Below are 18077 nucleotides of genomic sequence, written 5' to 3'. Positions count from 1 at the left end.
TTCGAAACGTTAACTCTGTCTTTCTCTCCGCGGATGCTGTCTGCCGGGGTTTTCCAGCAATTTTTGTTTTTGTTACGGAACAAGCTCCTGGCTCTTGCAATGAATGTGGATTGGCTGGAAACACGCTTAATGCGTTTCGATATAACTAAATACTGCATAGAACAGTGGTTGAATATTGACTGATGTGTCGCTTGTTCACCGTGATCGTCTGGAACTTGTTTAATTCTTTTTCGACTCCGGAGAGGAATTTCCCAGAGTTTTTTTTTTAAATAACATCACTGCGAAAGAGCAGCATCACTTTCCAAAACCCCGCATTTTCATTTGAAAGCCCTTCAATTCTAACTGCTGCATTGTTTGCTATTCCTTAATTGTTAAGGAAGCATAAGGAACAGATCTTTCATTTATATAGCGTTTTTCACATCCTCAGGATACCCCCAAAACGGATCACAGCTAATGAATTGTTTTGGAGTGCAGTCACTGTCTAGGGTAGCAAACGTCGCGGTTTATTTGCGCACAGCAGGATCCCATAAACAAGTGAAAACAGAAAATGCTGGAAAAACTCAGCAAGTCTGACGGCATCTGTGGAGAGAGAAACAGAGTTAACTGAGGGAAGAATCATACGGACTCGAAACGTTAACTCTGTTTCTCTCTCCACAGATGCCGTCAGACCTGCTGAGTGTTTCCCAGCTTTTCCTGTTTTTATTTCAGAATTTCAGCATCCACAATATTTTGCTTTTATCCCATAAGCGAGCGCTGATATAAGTGGCCAGTAAATCTGTTTTCTGGTGGTGTTGGTTGAGGGCTAAATGCTGGTCAGAAAACCGAGGTAAACCCCCTTCCTCAACGTTTACCTGTCACAACTTTCTCCCAGTTCACATTGCAATAAGCAAGATTTACTTTGGAAAACATTGCCAGCCGCTGATGTGATTGTGAAGGAAACTGCCGACTGATCCGAGCTTTCCAGATGGGAGGATCGAGGGGCTCCCACGGGCTGAGCCCTTCTGAAATTTTCAAAGCGGAAAAAATAAAGCATTTCCATTGATTTGGCACTTATCACGACTTTCCCGATCTCTCAAAGCGCTTCAACTGCCTGTTAGGTGCTGCTGGAAGGGCAGTCACTGTTGTAATGTTGGAAACAGAACGGGGCCCCAATGAGATATTCCTTCAAACTTTGAGCCTCCGACGAGGAGACCGGCCTAAGAAGAGCAAATATGCACCGGGATTTTTGACGTGCACTGTTCAGTTTAATGTGGGAGAGTTACTCCTCCGGAGCCTCTGTTCACTTTGTGTCTCATTAAGGGGCAGCTTGAGGTGTCGAGGTTATTTCTAGTTTTGGAAGAATTTCCCTATTTTGCAAAACAGCATTAGAGTCGGAGATTACCCCGCCCACATCGCCTCCCTGTGTCTTTCTGGTCGGTGGAACCAGTTCAATTTCCTTGTGCCAAACGTAGGGGGGTGGGGGGAGGGTTGCTGTTGGCGGCGGACGGAAGTTGTGGGGACGGATTTACTGCGGCACAGCTGAGAATAGGGTCTATTCGCGGCATGGACCGGAAGCCCAGGGGAACTTCATTCGCGTGACGCCAAGCGGGGCGGAAGTGGCCTTTGGTGTGAATTGCAGGTGGAGGTTTTGGAGCCAGAGAGTAAGTGAGGGTCCGGGAGAGAGAAACCCCAGGGAGAGTGTGGGTGGAGAGAAAGTCCAGGATTGGGGGGGGGGGGGGGGATGAGATAAACCCCTGGAAGTGGGGGCTGGGGTAGAGAGAAACCCCAGGAAACGGGGGTGAGGAAGGGGAGAAACCCCAGGAAAGGGGCGAGGGGAGAGTGGGTGAGTTGGGGAGGTGGCAGGGGGAACCGTGTGAGTGGAGAGGGGAGAGTGTGGGCGGGGGAGTGAGAGGGGATGGGGAGAGTGGCAGGAAGGGCGAGGAGAGTGGGGAGGGAGGGGCGAGGAGAGTGGGGGGAGGGGTGAGGAGAGTGGGGGGAGGGGTGAGGAATCCTGGGCAGAGTGTGGGAGCGGAGGGCTAGCCTTCTGTCCTGTAAGACAATGGTTTGTGTGAGGGTGGTCAACTGTGTTAACCTTTGGCTAGTGTGGCTCAGGACCCCCACTCTGGCATGGCAGTCTTTGACAGATTTGTTGCAGGTGAAGACAGTGGGCTGAGAAGGTGCGTGATTCCCTGGCCGCTGTTTTCTCTGGGCCCTGTTCTTGGACAGCTGAGCATTTTGTTTCTGCTCGCCTCTCCACTGCCCTTTCAAACAGTCAGCTCTAGAAGTCATGGCTGTCAGCGATTGTCTCAATTGTCACCGTTAATGTATGCCATCTTCAAATCTCACTGCAAGTGCCCTTGGAGCGGAAGTATGGATGCCCAGGAGGTTGTGACCTGGTGGCTAGTTCATCATACAGAAGCTCTTGGGTATTCGGCCATCATCCATCCGATGAATGCGGCTAGGCCAGTGCAGATATCATTGGCTTAGCAATGAGTGCACGTTGATGGAATTAGCTGCTGCAGGACCTCTGAGTTGGTGACCTTGTCTTGCCAAGAGATCCTGAGGATGAGTCTGAGACAATGAGTGTGGAAACTGTTCAGCCTTTTCTCCTGCCTAGCAGATGTTCAGGTCTCACTGCTGCAGAGGGTGCACTGAGGATGCAGGCTTGGTAGGCTCCCAGGTTGGTGTTCTCAGTCAGGTTGCTCTTGTTCCACACTCTTACTCAGCTTGGACGTAACAGCTTCAGCTTTTGCAATGCACGTGTTGACTTTAGCATCAAGTGGCAGATTGGTGGTGAGTGTGGAGCCTGTGAGATGTGAGACTATCAGCAACCTCCAGCATCACACAATCAATGCTGATAGATGGTGGTATGGCAACACCCTGGACCTTTGGCTTCCTGATGCTTGATCAAATCAAACTCATGACAGAATCTGTCCATTTGCTGCTGAAGGTGTTCCTCGGTATGGAATGTGAGTGTGACATCATCGGTGTAGAGAAAATTTCTGATGAGGACTTGGTGCACCTTTGTCTTGGATCTCAGCGAGCAAGGCTGAATAACTTTCCACCAGTTCTGGTTTATAAGTAGACACTCTCAATAAATGACCTTAAGGCAATGACAGCAACAATGAGAATATTTCAGTATTGTTGCCAGAACACAACTCTGTTTGGCCCCACTGCAGATTAAAGCGTTCCAATATTGCCCCATCATCGCTGACCTTACCCATCATGTTGTCATGGAAAAAGGAGATTGCATTGAGTAGCTTCAGCAGGCAGCCAGTTTTCTCCAGCAGTTTAAATGACAGCCTCTACTCACATTGTCGAATGCCTTGGTGAGATCGATGAAGACAACATATAGTGGTCTCCTTTGCTCACGGAGTTTCTCTTGCAGCTGCTAAACTGAGCAGATCATGTCAATTGTAGATCTTCCAGTTCTGAAACCACACTGGGAATTGGGATAGATGTGTCCAGCTAAGATCTGCAGTCTGACCAGGGCAACACGGGTAAATACTTTTCCCGCGATGCTCAACAGGGAAATGCGTCGATAATTATTGCTATCATTGCAGCCGCTGTTGTTCTTGTACAGGGTCATAATCCTTGCATCACGCATATCCTGGAGCACTGAGACAGAGAGGTTTATGTGGAAGCTGTGGAGTTACCATGCTTGACGAGTTCAGGCAGTACAGCATCAGCACCTGGAGCTTTGCCCATGGCAAGTTTTGTTTTCAGTGGAACTGTTTTGTTTGCTGATGCTTCTGTTGCCTTTTTGATTGCTTCGGACATGCCCCTATCATTCCTGGTGTCGAAGGACATCTGGATATTCTGGTAAAGTTGTAACCGGTAGTCATTGGCGTATCACCTAATGGTCTGTTGAAGTTTACTTTGAGTAGCTCTTAGAGCATTCAGAGTCTTCTCGTGCGGATCTTTCTTGTAGTTAATGAGAGTGGGCTGCTTAGGTTCAATGACGGATTCCATCACAGCGATATTAGCCTTGAACCGGCCAGCATTTTTCTGCTGTTGCTTCCCATATGTTGAGAAAGCGGTATTTTCCATGGTGTCTTGAAGTAGATTCCATTTTGCTTCTGCGCTCTGTGTGGGAATGCCAGAGAGTGCCTGTTGAATCGAGTTGAGGAAATGCTGGTTTTTATCTGGGCAGGCAGTATGGCTGATGTTGATACAAGGGCGACATTTCACCTTTGAATGAAAAGACTTTGTGTTTCACCCTCACCCTAGTGAACACCAGGGAGTGATCTGTATCACAGCCAGCGCTGTGGTAGCTTTGTGTGTTGAGAATGCTGTTCAGAGAATCGTATGTGCTGATGATCAGCTCCAGCTGGTGCCAATGCCTTGATTTTGGATGTCTCCAGGACACCTTGTGGCATGGTTTGTTCTGATAGAAGGTGTCAGTACACAAAGCTTGTGGTAGCAGCAAAGCTCAAATAGTCTCAGTCCATTCTTATTTAACTTTCCCAGGCCACAATGTCCCAGACAGGAGGTCTCATGGTCCGCGTCCACTTTTGCGTTGAAAACCCCCAAGTAGGTGAAGGTGTTCTGATTTCGGGATTCTGCTGATAGCCATGTCAAGCTCCTCACAGAACTGATCTTTCACCTATGTAGTGGAGTGCTGCGTTGGAGCATAGATACTCATGAGGTCAACTGGCCCTGTTTGAGTCGAGGGCTGGATGGAAAGAACACGTTCTGAATCACTTGTGAGGGTTTTATCATTGAGAGTATTGAGTTCCTGACAGTGAAGCCTATTCCTTGCTCACGTGTTTCCTCTGAACTCTTCCCCCGCCAGATGAACACGTAATGCTTTCTTTTCAGTGATCTGGTCTCTTATAGGGAAGCCACATCAGTGCTCAGCCTATCAAGTTGCATGTCTGTCATGGCTGTCTTGTGCATATTTTTGACTAGCCGCAAGTCGTTTGTCAGTCCCTGTACTTGGTCTTGACATTCCAGCTTGCCGATCGAAGAGTTAACATCTTCTTTCTTTTTGTTTATTTCGTTTGTTTGCCTGGTGCGATAGATTCCATCCACTTCTTGATCGGAGACTCTAAGCTGCAAACCCATTGAAGCAGATGGATGGCAGCTGGCCAGCGCCTTATTAGATGGGGGTTGCCTGACTTGAGATGGGCTGTGGCTGACCAGTGGGACATGATGGACCACCCCCTCCACTGCCAGAGATAGCCTGTAGCATCTGTCCCCTATGCCAATCAAGTTGTGCTTATCACTCATAACTTCTGCCTCTTTTGTTGTGTTAATGCTCTGCAACAAAACTGGAACGTTCTCTCCAGGATGCAAGCCTGTGAAAAACGTATGGAGATCCTGGGCTGCCTAAATGTCAGTGTCTCCCTCTCAACCTCCTAGGTTAAGCCCAAAGGAATGCAAGATACTATATTTGACCCTAGCTTGGTTGCAGGAGTTGCCTGAAAGATGACATATTTAGACATCAGTCCGTCTTTGGGCTACACTCCAGATTTTTGACAGGGTTTACTCCCTTAGCCTCCCACTGTCCTGCCACAAGGATGTAGAGCTATTTTCCTAAAGCTGGGCGTTTAGTTCATGAGTGCCAGGGCATGTCCACATTGTGTGTGGGTCTGCACACTGCATATCTGGGGGCCAAACTTTCTCCAAGTTCCTCCGAAGCTTCAGCCTGGGGCAACGAGGGACCCAGTTTCCATGTGTTGCCATGAGGAGGCACGGCTTGTCAATGGAGAGTCTGTGTACTGTGAAGGGGAGACTTACACTGGGCTTCTTTTCCTTATTGCTGCTAGCCAGCGGTGTGGGCTGAAAATAAGAAGCAAGTTAGCACAAAAAAAGTGGAAAGCATGCCAACTGTCTTCACCCACACAAGCCACATCACAGCGACCTGTTGGGCACACTTGTTGGAGGAATGCATACTAACAGAAGGTGCAACAGGCACATTTAAATCTGAGCAAATTACAAAAGGAAAGCACAATGGATGGGCCAGGAACAGGAGAGCCTAAAGGAGACAGGGATGTAATGCTTCCTCTAATTGTGTCTTTCCCTCCTTTGAAACTCCCCTTCATATTTTGTCACTTTTATAGCTTTGCTCATGTTATCCAATTATTTGTCAAAAAAAAACCTTTTTCTCATGGGAATGGAAGCAGAATAAAAGGCCTGGAATTGGTTAGGTAGAAGCATGTACTTTACTTATGGACTGCTCTATATCCTTAATTGAATGATGTGCGATTGCACTTGGTGCCGATTTGCCACATTGGGTTGCTAAGTTGATTCCTGAGCACCCTGGCCAGGCAACCATACATGTCATTTTTGAACTGGGTGGTTTGATTTTGTGGCTGCCCCTTTTAGGCAGGTTTTCAGACTCCATGCTGGAAGATCAACTCCTGTCCAGTTAGGGCCTTGGTGAAGGCTGGCAGACCTGGACATGGGTTAGGGCTGAAGGCTGGTCTCTGGATGGGTCGGTGGGCATAGCAGTGGGATAATGCTCCTTTTTAGCCCAGCATTTCTATCAGGTGTCAATTCCACAGTGGGCCATCAGCTTTTGTGATATCAGTGGAATGGGCCATTGGATTTAAAATGCAGTAAATTCTAAATGAAATGGCTGCTCCCAGAATGCCATTATCCTGTAAATTTTCAGCATTAGACGAGGTAATATGAGGGAGGACCATCAGCCTTTATGTTCCTTTATGACAATCAGCACTCTATAACAGTTGAAAAGAACAATTTGTCAGCTGTGGCTCTGTGTTAGCACTCAATTCGGTGTCAAGAAGGCCATGGGTACAGAGATCTGAGCCCATAATCCAGACTGACACTGCAGTGCAATACTGGGAAAGTGCTACACTGTCGGAGGTACCACCTTTCAGATGAGATGTTAAACCAAGGCTCTGCGTGCTCAGGACGTCCTATTTTGGTGAAGAGCAGGAGAGTCTCCTAGCAAATACTTATCCCTCAACCAACATCACTAAAACAGATTGGCCATTATCACATTGGTGTTTGTGGAACAAATTTTGCTGCTGTGTTTCCTACATTATAGCTGTGACTACAATTCAGAAGTACTTCATTGATTCTAACGTGCTTTGGAACATTCAGTGCTCAGGACAGGCACTATAGAAATGCAAGTCTTTCTTTTTGGAGCGCATTTTGCATTTCAGTAGCTTAGTGGTAAAAACCATTGAGCCATACATACTGGATTCATGGTCTCTTGCCGTGTCTTCTGATTTAAGGCTGCTTTTGACCTTGGTCCCAAGTCACCAAAGGTGAAATGGGAAATCAACCAGAGTTTTCTTTTTCCTCCCACTTGCTCAACCTCAATCCAAGGCACCATCCCCTGCTGGAAAATGTTCGTTGGTAGACAACAGGTTAAGATGGGATGGGGTTTGACAATGAAACCTCTTGCAGTTGAAAGATCTGTTGCCACTCACTGCTCGGGTTCACAAGTGGCCAGCAGCCTTAGGTTTGATATTACCAATGGACCCGACTCAAGGGCTTCTACAGTTGGAAATCAGTAACTGCTGAGCATCTTTCTCTGTGATAAGCGTGGAAAGGTGGGTTACTATTGGTTTGGCCCCAGCTGGAATATAGTGTCCAATTCCAGGCATTCCACTTTAGGCTTTGGAGATGGTGTAGAGGAGATTCACCAAAATAATACCAGGCCTGAGAGATTTGAGAAGCCGGGGTTGTGTGCCATAGAGCAGAGAAGGTTCAAAATTGAGCTGTTTTGATGGAGTAGATAGGGGAAAACTTTCCCTTAGTGGCAGTATCAATGTCCAGAGGCCACAGATTTATGGTAATTGTCAAAAGAACCAGGAAGATGATAACTTTGTTTTATGTGGTGAGTTGCTTTGGCCTGGAATGCATTTGCCTGAAAGGGCAGTTGAAGTGGATTCAGCAGTAAATTTTGAAAGGGCATTGGATAAATCTAGGAAAGGAAAAGTTTGCAGAGCTATGGGGAAAGAGCAGGGTGTAGGACTAATTGGATAGCTCTTTCAATTAGCTGGCATAGGCATGATGGGCCAAATGGCCTCCTGCACTGAATGCTCCTAATCTATGATGACAGCAAGCAGGGGAAGTGGGTTGTTCAAGATGGTTTTATCTCAGTTATGTGCCTTCCAGCGCAGTGAGGCTGACTGTACCACTGTCCCATTTACAGGAAGCCATTCCAAGCAAGAAAGATGCTGGGTAGGCCGAAGCCTGGAGAATCTGAGGACGATCTCCTCCTGTTCCAGCAGCAGTTCCTAGCAGCAGGAACATCTCCAGCTGCCAAGGTCGTAAACAAGAGGAAAGTAGAATTGGAAAATACTGATGGAGGCCAGGTCAATGCAGGCCTACGGGACACGGTCACTTTGGAAGGTTTGAATCGAATTTTTGTCCTGTAGCCTTACTTAAGGAGCCAGGTGCTGGAGCTGATGCAAGGAGGTTGAGGGTTGTGCAGGAATTTAAACCAGACTTTTTACTGGTAGAAACATGGAATATTGGGATATTTTTTATTTGGTTACTAATTGACACATTAAGAATTATGCATAAGAATGCGGTTATGTCATTCAGCCCTTAAATCTGTTCTACCATTCAATCAGATCATGGCTGATTAGTTACTCAATCTCAATATCCTGCTATTTCTCCATGCTCCTTGATATCTTTACCCAGAAATCTATCAATATAAATAAAGCAAAATACTGCAGATCTGAAATAAAAACAGAGTGCTGGAAAATCTGAACAGGTCTGGCAGCATCTGTGGACAGAGAAACAGAGTTTCCAATATGACTCCTTCAGAACTCATCTATCAATCCAGTCTTGAAAGCTCCAGTTGTACCCCAGCATCCCATCTTTTGGGGGAGAGTATTCCAGATTTCCCCAACCCATTGTGTGAAAAAATATTTCCTGGCTTTTCTCCTGAATGGTCTAACTCTTGTTTTAAAATTATCTTCCCTTGTTCTTGATTCCTCAACCAGAGGAAATAGTTCCTCTCTATCGAATAATTTTAACATTTTAAGCAGGGTCCAAGAGAGAAATCATGGATCCTGGCACTTCTCTTGTTTCCGGGCCCCTTATATGAACATGCGTTCCCCTTTCCCTTAACCCTCCCCCTCTATCATGCATAATACTTTTTTGAATTGCGCATTTATGAATTCAATTAATGTTTGACATCTCAACCTGAAGCTAATATATCTAAAAGACAATTGCTTTTTATGTTACGCCCATTTTGACAAGCTCAGGGATGTGCATTTTTGCATGTTATTTCTAGCATTCTAATGTAGCAGATGTTGTCTATGTTTCGTTACAGACATTATATTCTGAGGTGAAATATACTGGCAACTCCACCTCCTTGAGACCCTCCTCCTGCATTTATTATTTTGCAGGTTTCATTGACTGAATTCCAATACATAAAGTTGCCTTGCAGATTCTTAACTGTACTTTTTGCCTGCTATGTGAACTCTGTTGAAGTCTTTATTTCCAACAGATTGCAATACAGAGATGTTGATTAATTTACAACCATTTAATTTAGTTTGGAGAGCTCTGTCAAATTTGAGATTTGCATAGTCCTGCAGTGTGATTTATGTTAATTCGGAGACAATAGATTAAATTCATTTTTTTCAGTTCTGAAGAAGAGTCATATTGGACTTGAACCATTAATCTCAGATGCTACCAGACCTGCTGAGTTTTTCCAGCACTTTGTTTTATTTTAGATTTCCAGAATCCGCAGTATTTTGCTTTAATTTTAGATTAAACTCATTGTTTTAGTTAAAGTACCATGAATATAGTATGTTTCTAGTTTTCTTACCAAAATGCAATGGGCTTCATCATTAAACCTTTTATCAAGTACATCTTTACAATGATTTTTCATCATTTACCATGTCTGTATTTAATGTTGTTATATATGTGTGTGAGAAAATTCATTAAACCTTCCCACAGATCTGTGTCAGTGTTAAAATAATCTCAACATCCCTGTTTAAATCCTTCACATTACCCCTCGATCTCATAACACAAGAACACGAGATAGGAGCAGGAATAGACCAAATGATCCTTCGAACCTGCACTGCCACTCAATACAATCATCGCTGATTTTGGTGTTCAACTCCACTGCCCGCTTCCCAAATCCCTTTACTCCCTGAGACACCAAAAATCTGTCTATCCCAGCCATAAATATGAGAAACTATTATTAGAATCCACATGCTATTAATCAACAGAAATGTGTGTGAACTTCTAGATTTTCAATTTGCTGCCTGGTGTAAGACTCCCATTAGATTGGTTGGCGGTTATGGAAATCACTCATTTTTATTTGCCAGTCCACATCACCAGTTTTATGCCTGGACGTCAAGTTGAAAATTTTACCTGCCTGTGTTTTCAGTGCAGAGTGAGTTGAATCCCAGACAGAAATCTGATGACTCCTGGGACCCCTCACCTCCCTCATAGGGTTCATAGACCCCAGCTCGGAAAGCTATCCTCCGAAGTCCAGCTCGACTTACTTATTACGAGCTGGCTGATGGAAAGTTCATGACAGAGCTGCTAATTTACAAATTTTTAATTTAATTACTCAACAGATCAGACAGTTAACAGTTGTACTGAGGTGTTTATTTCGCTCTCTCTTCAATTGAAATCTATATTTTTTTTAAGGCATGTTTATTTACCCTACTTTACAGATCAGCATGCTCGTAATGAGGGAGAAATTGCGCTAATGTTAGGAGCTTCACTAACTGGAAGTCCTGGCTGGACGTCCGTATCCCCACACACATTGACCAGCCTTTACAATGGAGACCTGTGGAATTCTGTTGATTGTAGTCAATTCCTTTCCCTCTTGATCTGATTGGATCAAAGCTTCTGAAAACCCATTTGATTGACAGGTAACTTGCGTCCAACATCCCCGCATTGTCCCTGGCATTCATGAAATTATGAAGCTGCCTGAGTATTGAAGCAGTCAATCAGAAGTATGGGAGGTATTTGCTCGAGCCCAAGCCCCCTTAGGGAGCCCAAGCACCCCTCTGCCCTGATTTTGAGTGCTTTGATCAGATCACCTCTCAATCTTCTATACTCAAGGGTCAATCTGAAAACATTTTCAACATTGGACAAATCTAAGGCTGATGTTTTCAAACCATTATCAAGTTGCCTAAAACAGAAAGTTGTGTTGGACACATAAGTTGTAGTTTTGGCTAAGTGCTCCATTTCTCTTCCTAGTTCTTTTTATCCCTTACGTTTACAGCACACCTGGCTGGGATTCCCATTTACTTCATCCCACTGTAATGTTGTTAGTTTTAATAGAGGACTTGTGTTGTTATGAATGCTGGGCAAGCCATACCTCCATGAGAGTCAAGCCAAGTCAACTTTTCAATCCCTTGAGCATATGTTCCTATCAATGTATTGTTCTATTCCCCTCTCTCTCATATACTTATTCAATGTCACCATAAAATTTTAGTAAAATGTACATACACTTTAAATATGGGGTGGTTCCAATATTTGAACAGCCTCTGCCAGGTGTTTTGAACTGGATATGCTGTATTGACAGTTTTCCATTTGTGACAGTGCATTTTGAGGCATTGTTTTGAAACAATGGCAACATGGTTTTATAAAAGGGAAATCTAGTAGGGTAGATAAAGGGGAAGCAGTAGATGTAGTGTGTTGAATTTCCAAAAGGCATTCAGTAAGATGTCACGCAAAAGGTTAATATGCAAGATAAGGGCTCATAGAATTGGGGTGGGGGTGGTGGGGGTCATATATTAGCATGATTGGAGGATTGGTTACCAGACAGGAAGCAGTGATTCGGGATAAATGGGGCATTTTCAAGTTGACAGGCTGTAACTAATGGACTGCTACAAGGATCAGTGCTGAGGCCTCAGCTATTTACAATCTATATTAATGACTTAGACTAAGAAATCATGAGCAACGCATCTAAGTTTGCTGATGATGCAAAGATAGGTGGGATAGTAAGCTGTGAGGAGGACACAAAGAGGCTGTAAAGAGATATAGGCAGATTAAATGAGTTGTTAACAAGGTGGCAGGTAGAGTATAATGTGGGGAGTTGTGATGTTATTCATTTTGGCTGTAAGAATAGAAAAGCAGAATTTTTTCTTTTAAAAGGCTTAAAGGCTTAAAACTGAAAAATGTTGATGTTTGGAGAGACTTTCGGTGTACTGGTACAGGAACACAAGGTTAGTACGCAGGTACAGCAAGCAATTAGGAAGGAAACTGGTATGTTGGCCTTTATTGCAAGGAAGTTGGAGTATAAGACTAAAAAAGTCTTGCTACAATTGTACACAGCTTTGGTGAGACCACATCTGGAATACTGTGCGCAGTTTTGGTCACCATATTTAAGAAAGGATATACTTGCATTGAAGGTGGTACAGAGAAAGTTCACTAGATTGGTTCTAGGGGTGAGGTACTAAGTAAATTCAGCTTATACTCAGGAGTTTAGTTGAATGAGAGGCAATCTCATTAGAAACATACAAGATTTTAAAGAGGCTTGACAGGGTGGACAAAGGGAGTTTGTTTCTCTTAGCTGGGGAATCTAAAGCATGTGCCCTGGGATAAGGGGTTCATCATTTAGGACTGAGATGAAGAGAAATTTCTTCACTCAGAGGATTGTGAAATTTTAGAATTCTCCACCCTTGAGAGTTTTAGATGTCCCTTCCTTGAATATATTTCTAAGGGAATTAGGGATATGGGGAATGGACTGGAAAATGGAGTTGAGGCAGGAGATCAGCCCTGATCTTATTGAATGTGGAACAGACTTGAGGGGTCATATGTTCTACGCCTATTTCTTATGTTTCTCTGCCTCCCACCACCCTAAATCTTTTTTGGATCTCTATCTGTCTCTCCTTCATTAAGACCTTCCTTATGATGTACATCTTTGAGTAAGCTTTTGATCACCTGTTCTAATATCTTCTCCTTTGGCTCTGTGTCAGTTCTTTTGCTTGGTAATGCTCCTGTTAAGCGCCTTGGGACAGTTTACTATATTAAAAGCGCTCTATAAATCCAAATTCTTGTTATAGTTAATGTGTAGATACGTTGTTCCTCACAATTTATCACAAAGACCAACATTATGATCCCCATGTAGACAGACAAACCAAAAAAACAGAATTTACCAAACGACCCCCACAAAAAATACCAATGGACTAGATTTCACTTTTTACAACTTTTACTTTAACAATCAAGCCAAAATCAACATAAGTCAAACATGAATTAACAATCAAATCCTGGTCAATATATATCATAAATTACACATTGAATAGCAGATAGAACTCTCAGATTTGCTAGGCCGACTATTCAGCCTATAGGGCAACAATTTCAGGCACAAAGTCCTTCAAGGCTCTTATCTTCCTTAGGTATAATTCCAGCTCCTTTCCTTCAAAGGTTTAGTCACTGATCCTCATCTAACAGCAGCTCCTTATCAACCCAAGTTCCGCAGGTACAATTTTCACCCAAATGATGTACTTTTCCAGAACCTCCTCAGCTCTGCTTATGACAGTTTTGATGGCCTCGATCCACCAGGATTACCTTTATCAGAACCCTCAGTGATAACCCTGTGCACTGTATGGTCAGTCTGGTCAGTCAATTACTAAAGTAACAGAAACATCTGTAGCAATGTTGTATTTGCCTATTTCCAGCTGTTGGATCCAGCCTTTCTTTCTTTAGTCTGCCTGCACTGTAGTGCTGGGTGATGAGTTCCGATGGCTCTGTCTCTTTTATCTGGTTACAACCAGTTTCAGTTTCCCCAGAAACCCGATGATTCGGTTTCCGTTTCAGTCAGGGTACGGCTCAAAAAATACAAGCTTTGAAACTAGGGTCAGTGCATTTGTACAACAGCTTGTACATGCTCCTCACTGGTCCTGCAAACCGTGGATTCTGTCACCTCACCTCTTCATAGGATTGTCTTCAGTGTGACAAGGCAACTTTGTGCTGGTTGGTCCAGCATGTATCTGTGACAGGGAAGAGGGAAGATGCTGCCTTGATGTACCCTTGTATCGTCACAACAGAAGGAATATTCAGAGTACCGATGGGTTGCATTTATGTTGAGATTTTGCCCAGGTAGTTTTATGTTATTAAAATTAAAAGGATTTCACCATTCTAGGAGGTGCTGAGTATAGAGATTTGTTTGCTGTTAACTGTCATTCAAATTTTGGGAGCGCAGGAACTGGAGGAGGCCATTCAACCCCTCAAGCCTATTTCACCATTCATTAAGATCATGGCTGATCTGAATTTTAATTCCATTCACCCATATTGGCTCCATATTTCATAATATCCTTGGCTAGCAAAACTCTTGTCAATCTCAGATATAAAATTATTAATTGAGTTAGCGACTACTGCTTTTTGTGGGAGTGAGTTCCATACTTGTACCACAATTTGTGTGAAGAAATATTTCCTAACTTCTAAATGGCTTGGTTCTGATTTTAAGTTTTTAGCCTCCTTGAGCTAGACGATTCCATCTGCAGAATTAGTTTCTATTTATCTACCCTATCAATTCCTTTCAAAGTCCTATAAGCCTTAATCATATCACTTTGTAGTCTTCTAAATTCAATGGAATACAAAGTTAACTTCTCCAATCTCTCCCCACAATTTAACCCTTAGAGCTCTGGTAAAATTCTGGTGAATCTGAGTTGCCCTCCTTTCAAGGCCAATAAATCCTTTCTAAGGCCTGGTGCGCAGTACTCCAGATGTAGTCTAATGATAACTTTGCATAGCTGTAGCAAAACTTACTCCCCTCTATATATTCTTACCCTCTCGTCATAAAGGTTAACATTGCATTGGTTTTTTGATTATTTTTTGTATCTGACTGCACCTTATTGATCTGTGTACATGAACCCCTCAATCTCTTTGACCTCCCTCCACTGTCCTTAGCTTTTCATCATTTACAAATACTTAGAAGTGTCCTTGTTTCAACCAAAATGGATGACCTTTGGACATTCTATTATGTTAATGTGATCTCATTTCAGTGAAGTACTGAGGGGGTGCTGCTTTTTGAATGAGACATTAAGTTGAGTCTGTGGTGTTGGATTGACTAACAGCTTCTGTGGTACTATTAGAAGAAGAGCAGGGGAATTCTCCCTCATCTCCCAGCATTACTCAATCCTCAACCAGTATGACTAAAACAGATCATCTGATAATTGTCACAATGCTGTTGTGGGACCTTGCAGCTGCAAACCAAAAGTCAACTGCTTGTCTATTTTGTTTCAGCTCTTCCTGGCCTTCCTCCAACATTAGTGCCAGCTCCACCCAAAAAATCCAAGGCAGAAAAAGTTAGGTTCCAAGGAGATGATAGTGAGGAGCAGATGGATCTACAGGATATACACATCACAGCTGTCTTGTCAAAGATTATTGTAAGTTTTGCACAAATTCTCTCACACCATGGCGCTCACATGGTAAATAGTAGGGCTTGTGCCTGAAAAGGTTGTAGAGAGCTGGAAGCCTTATTCTCGTCATTGGTTCATTGTCTCAGGTCATCATACACAGTCACTGGTATCTTGTTAAATATTTTGTCTCCCCTCATTAGGTTGGTGTTCCACCCAATGTCATGGGCTTTGCATGGCTATGTTCCCTCCAGCTGAGTTGGTAGCACTACCACCTCTGAGTCAGAAGATTTTGGGTTTGTAGTCCCACTCCAGAGACTTGAATACAGAGACTAGCCTGACGCTCCAGAGTAGTACGAGATGCGATCTTTCAGATGAGCTGTTAAACTAAGGCCTTGGCTGTGCTCTCGGGTGGACATAAAAGGTTCCATAGCACTATTTTGAAGAATAGTAATTAAGTGTACTGGTCAATATTTATCACTCAATCAATATCATTAAACAAATTATCTGGTCATTACCACATTGATGTTTGTGGGGCCCTTGCTGTGTGCTAATTGGCTGCTGTAAGTCAAATAAGACTGTAATTTTTGAGTCAGCCATTTTAGAGCACTTAGAGGTGTAAGGAATAGGACCATAGCGTTCCCACAACTATTCACATGGAACCAGTCGATGAAATTTAGATCTGTTTCACATGAAGCAAGGGTAATTGTGAGATTTTGAGTAATTGAAATCATGTGCCTGAAGAGCTATCCCTATTGGATTGCTCAGATTATGGCAACTTCCCTTTCTGTCCATTACATGGTGGAGGTCATTTAGTTTCGGTGTAAGAACAATCTGGCTGTTATCACGATGTTAATTTGTGGGAGCTTTTTGTGTCCAAATTGGCTGCCATGTTTCCTACATTACACTAGTAACAGCACTTTAAAATACCAAGTCTTTAGAAAGTAAAGTTTATTCACATGCTTAAAGGTAGACTAAACATTTAAGGCTATAATTTAGGGGAGATGCTGGCATAGTGGTAATGTCACCAGACTAGTAATCCAGGGGCCCTGACTCATGCTCTGGAGACATGGGTTCAAATCCCACCATGGCAGCTGGTGGAATTTAAATTCAATTAATAAACTTGAATTGAAAGCTAGTCTCACGATGGTGACCTTGACTTGTTTGTCCTAAAGATTGTCCTAAAAACCCATCAGGTTTATTAGTGTCTGTTTTGGGAGGAAATCTGCCATCTTTACTTAATCTGGCCTTCATGTGACTCTAGATCCATAGCAATGTGGTTGACTTTTAACTGCAGGCCACTCATGGGCAACAAATGTTGGCCGTGCTAGCGACAACCACATCCCATGAAAGAATAAAAAAAATCCTGTACTAGCAGATGTCTGGTTACTGATCCTCCTGCTAGTGGCAATGACTTCTCCTCATTTAGCAAAATCTTTCATAATTTTGAACAGCTCTATTAAATCTCATAATCTTCTGTGCTCTAAGGAGAACAATCTCACTTCCTCTCACTCCTCCACAGAATGGAGAGTCCTCTTTAGCAGATTCTTCCATAGGAAACTTTAAAAGATAGGGTTGGGCATTTTACCAATTTCTTTGCTTTGTATTTTTGTTTCAGGAGAGAGACACAAGAGCGACTCCGATATGCCTTCCTGTATCAACAGGGCTAGCCTTCCCAAAGGTCTTTCACAGGTCGGAGGTACAGAACGAGGTAGTTCTTTTTCAAATATATTGATTTTCTCAGCATTGTCTGAAAGCAGGGACTTAAAGCCTCATGTTTTTCACCTAATATCAGCTACCACATGGTTCTAAGATGCATTCCTGATATGCATGTTACAAAAAAGTAATGGAAGTACAGGACAGGTGCAAAAAGATTTAGTAGAATGATACCAGAACTGAGAGTTTATACCTATTAGGATAGGTTAAACAGGCTGGGACTCTTTTCTCAAGAAAAGAAAAGACCCAGGCTTTTTGATGGATGTCCTTAAGACTATGGAAGGTTTGGATAGAGCAGTGTTATGACTGAGCAGTTGGTAAAGCTGAGTTATTTTTAAAAGTCCCAGAAGAAAACTTTAAACAACTATCATAACCTATAATTTTAAGTGTTATGTTTGAAATGCAGCTCTAAATTCAGGAATCATACTATAAGTTTGCACAAGTTAAATATATACATATGGCTACAAATTATGATCAAGCTAATCTCCATTAAGGCAACAGGAATCCGTAGATTTAACCAGACACCAGGCAAAGCATTTTCACTGAATGAATTCAAAATGAGGTTCTTTTCACTTTGGTTCCTGTGGAGACAGTTGGAGGTTTACAGCTGCTTTTGATCTCACATTGCCCCTGCTCTATACACATAAAACGGTTGTCTTGTTATACCCAGCACATCCCATTGAATGTAAGTTCTTATTGTATCACCAGCCACTCCAACAATAAAACCCCTTTCATAGTGCCAACTTTTATAAGCAATATAAACATATTGCTTGGCCTCTGCTCACCAGGTGCCAGAATTCACCCCACTCCTTGAATGCTCTATTCAAAAAAATGCACTCCATCTCTCTTACATGTCAAAACTAATACACATCAAAGCACCCAGACTAGCTGGCTTTAATCCAATTAAACACACCCACAGACTAAACCTCTATTTTAAAAGAAATATATTTTCTAATATTATATACATTAATAGCTTCATGATGGTAGACATAGAGAAACCTGTGGAGGAGACCAAAAATAAGGGGCCTAAATATAAGATAGTCACTAATAAATCCAGTTGGGGATTGGGAAACCCCGTTATCCAGAGAGTAGTTGGAATATGGAATTTGCTATTACACAGAGTAG

At 43.0% G+C, this 18077-nt stretch overlaps 1 protein-coding gene across 2 annotated transcripts in view; it reads left to right on the top strand.

Moving 5' to 3' along the window:
* Positions 1–1560: 1560 nt before the first annotated feature.
* The window catches only part of rpap1 (RNA polymerase II associated protein 1), a 106064-nt gene continuing 89547 nt past the window's right edge, over positions 1561–18077 (top strand). Inside the window, exons 1-4 of one of the 2 annotated variants that reach the window (XM_041215157.1) lie at positions 1561–1640; positions 8111–8310; positions 15124–15266; positions 16855–16947. In XM_041215157.1, the coding sequence (XP_041071091.1) occupies positions 8133–8310; positions 15124–15266; positions 16855–16947 (414 nt within the window). In that variant the 5' untranslated portion in view covers positions 1561–1640; positions 8111–8132. Of the gene's footprint in view, positions 1641–8110; positions 8311–15123; positions 15267–16854; positions 16948–18077 lie in introns of those variants that run through there. The other variant, XM_041215159.1, reaches the window with a different exon arrangement.

The sequence above is a fragment of the Carcharodon carcharias genome, chromosome 20 (genome assembly GCF_017639515.1).
Source record: "Carcharodon carcharias isolate sCarCar2 chromosome 20, sCarCar2.pri, whole genome shotgun sequence".
Classification (NCBI taxonomy): Eukaryota; Metazoa; Chordata; class Chondrichthyes; order Lamniformes; family Lamnidae; genus Carcharodon; species Carcharodon carcharias.
This window is presented reverse-complemented; position numbering and strand designations above follow the sequence as displayed.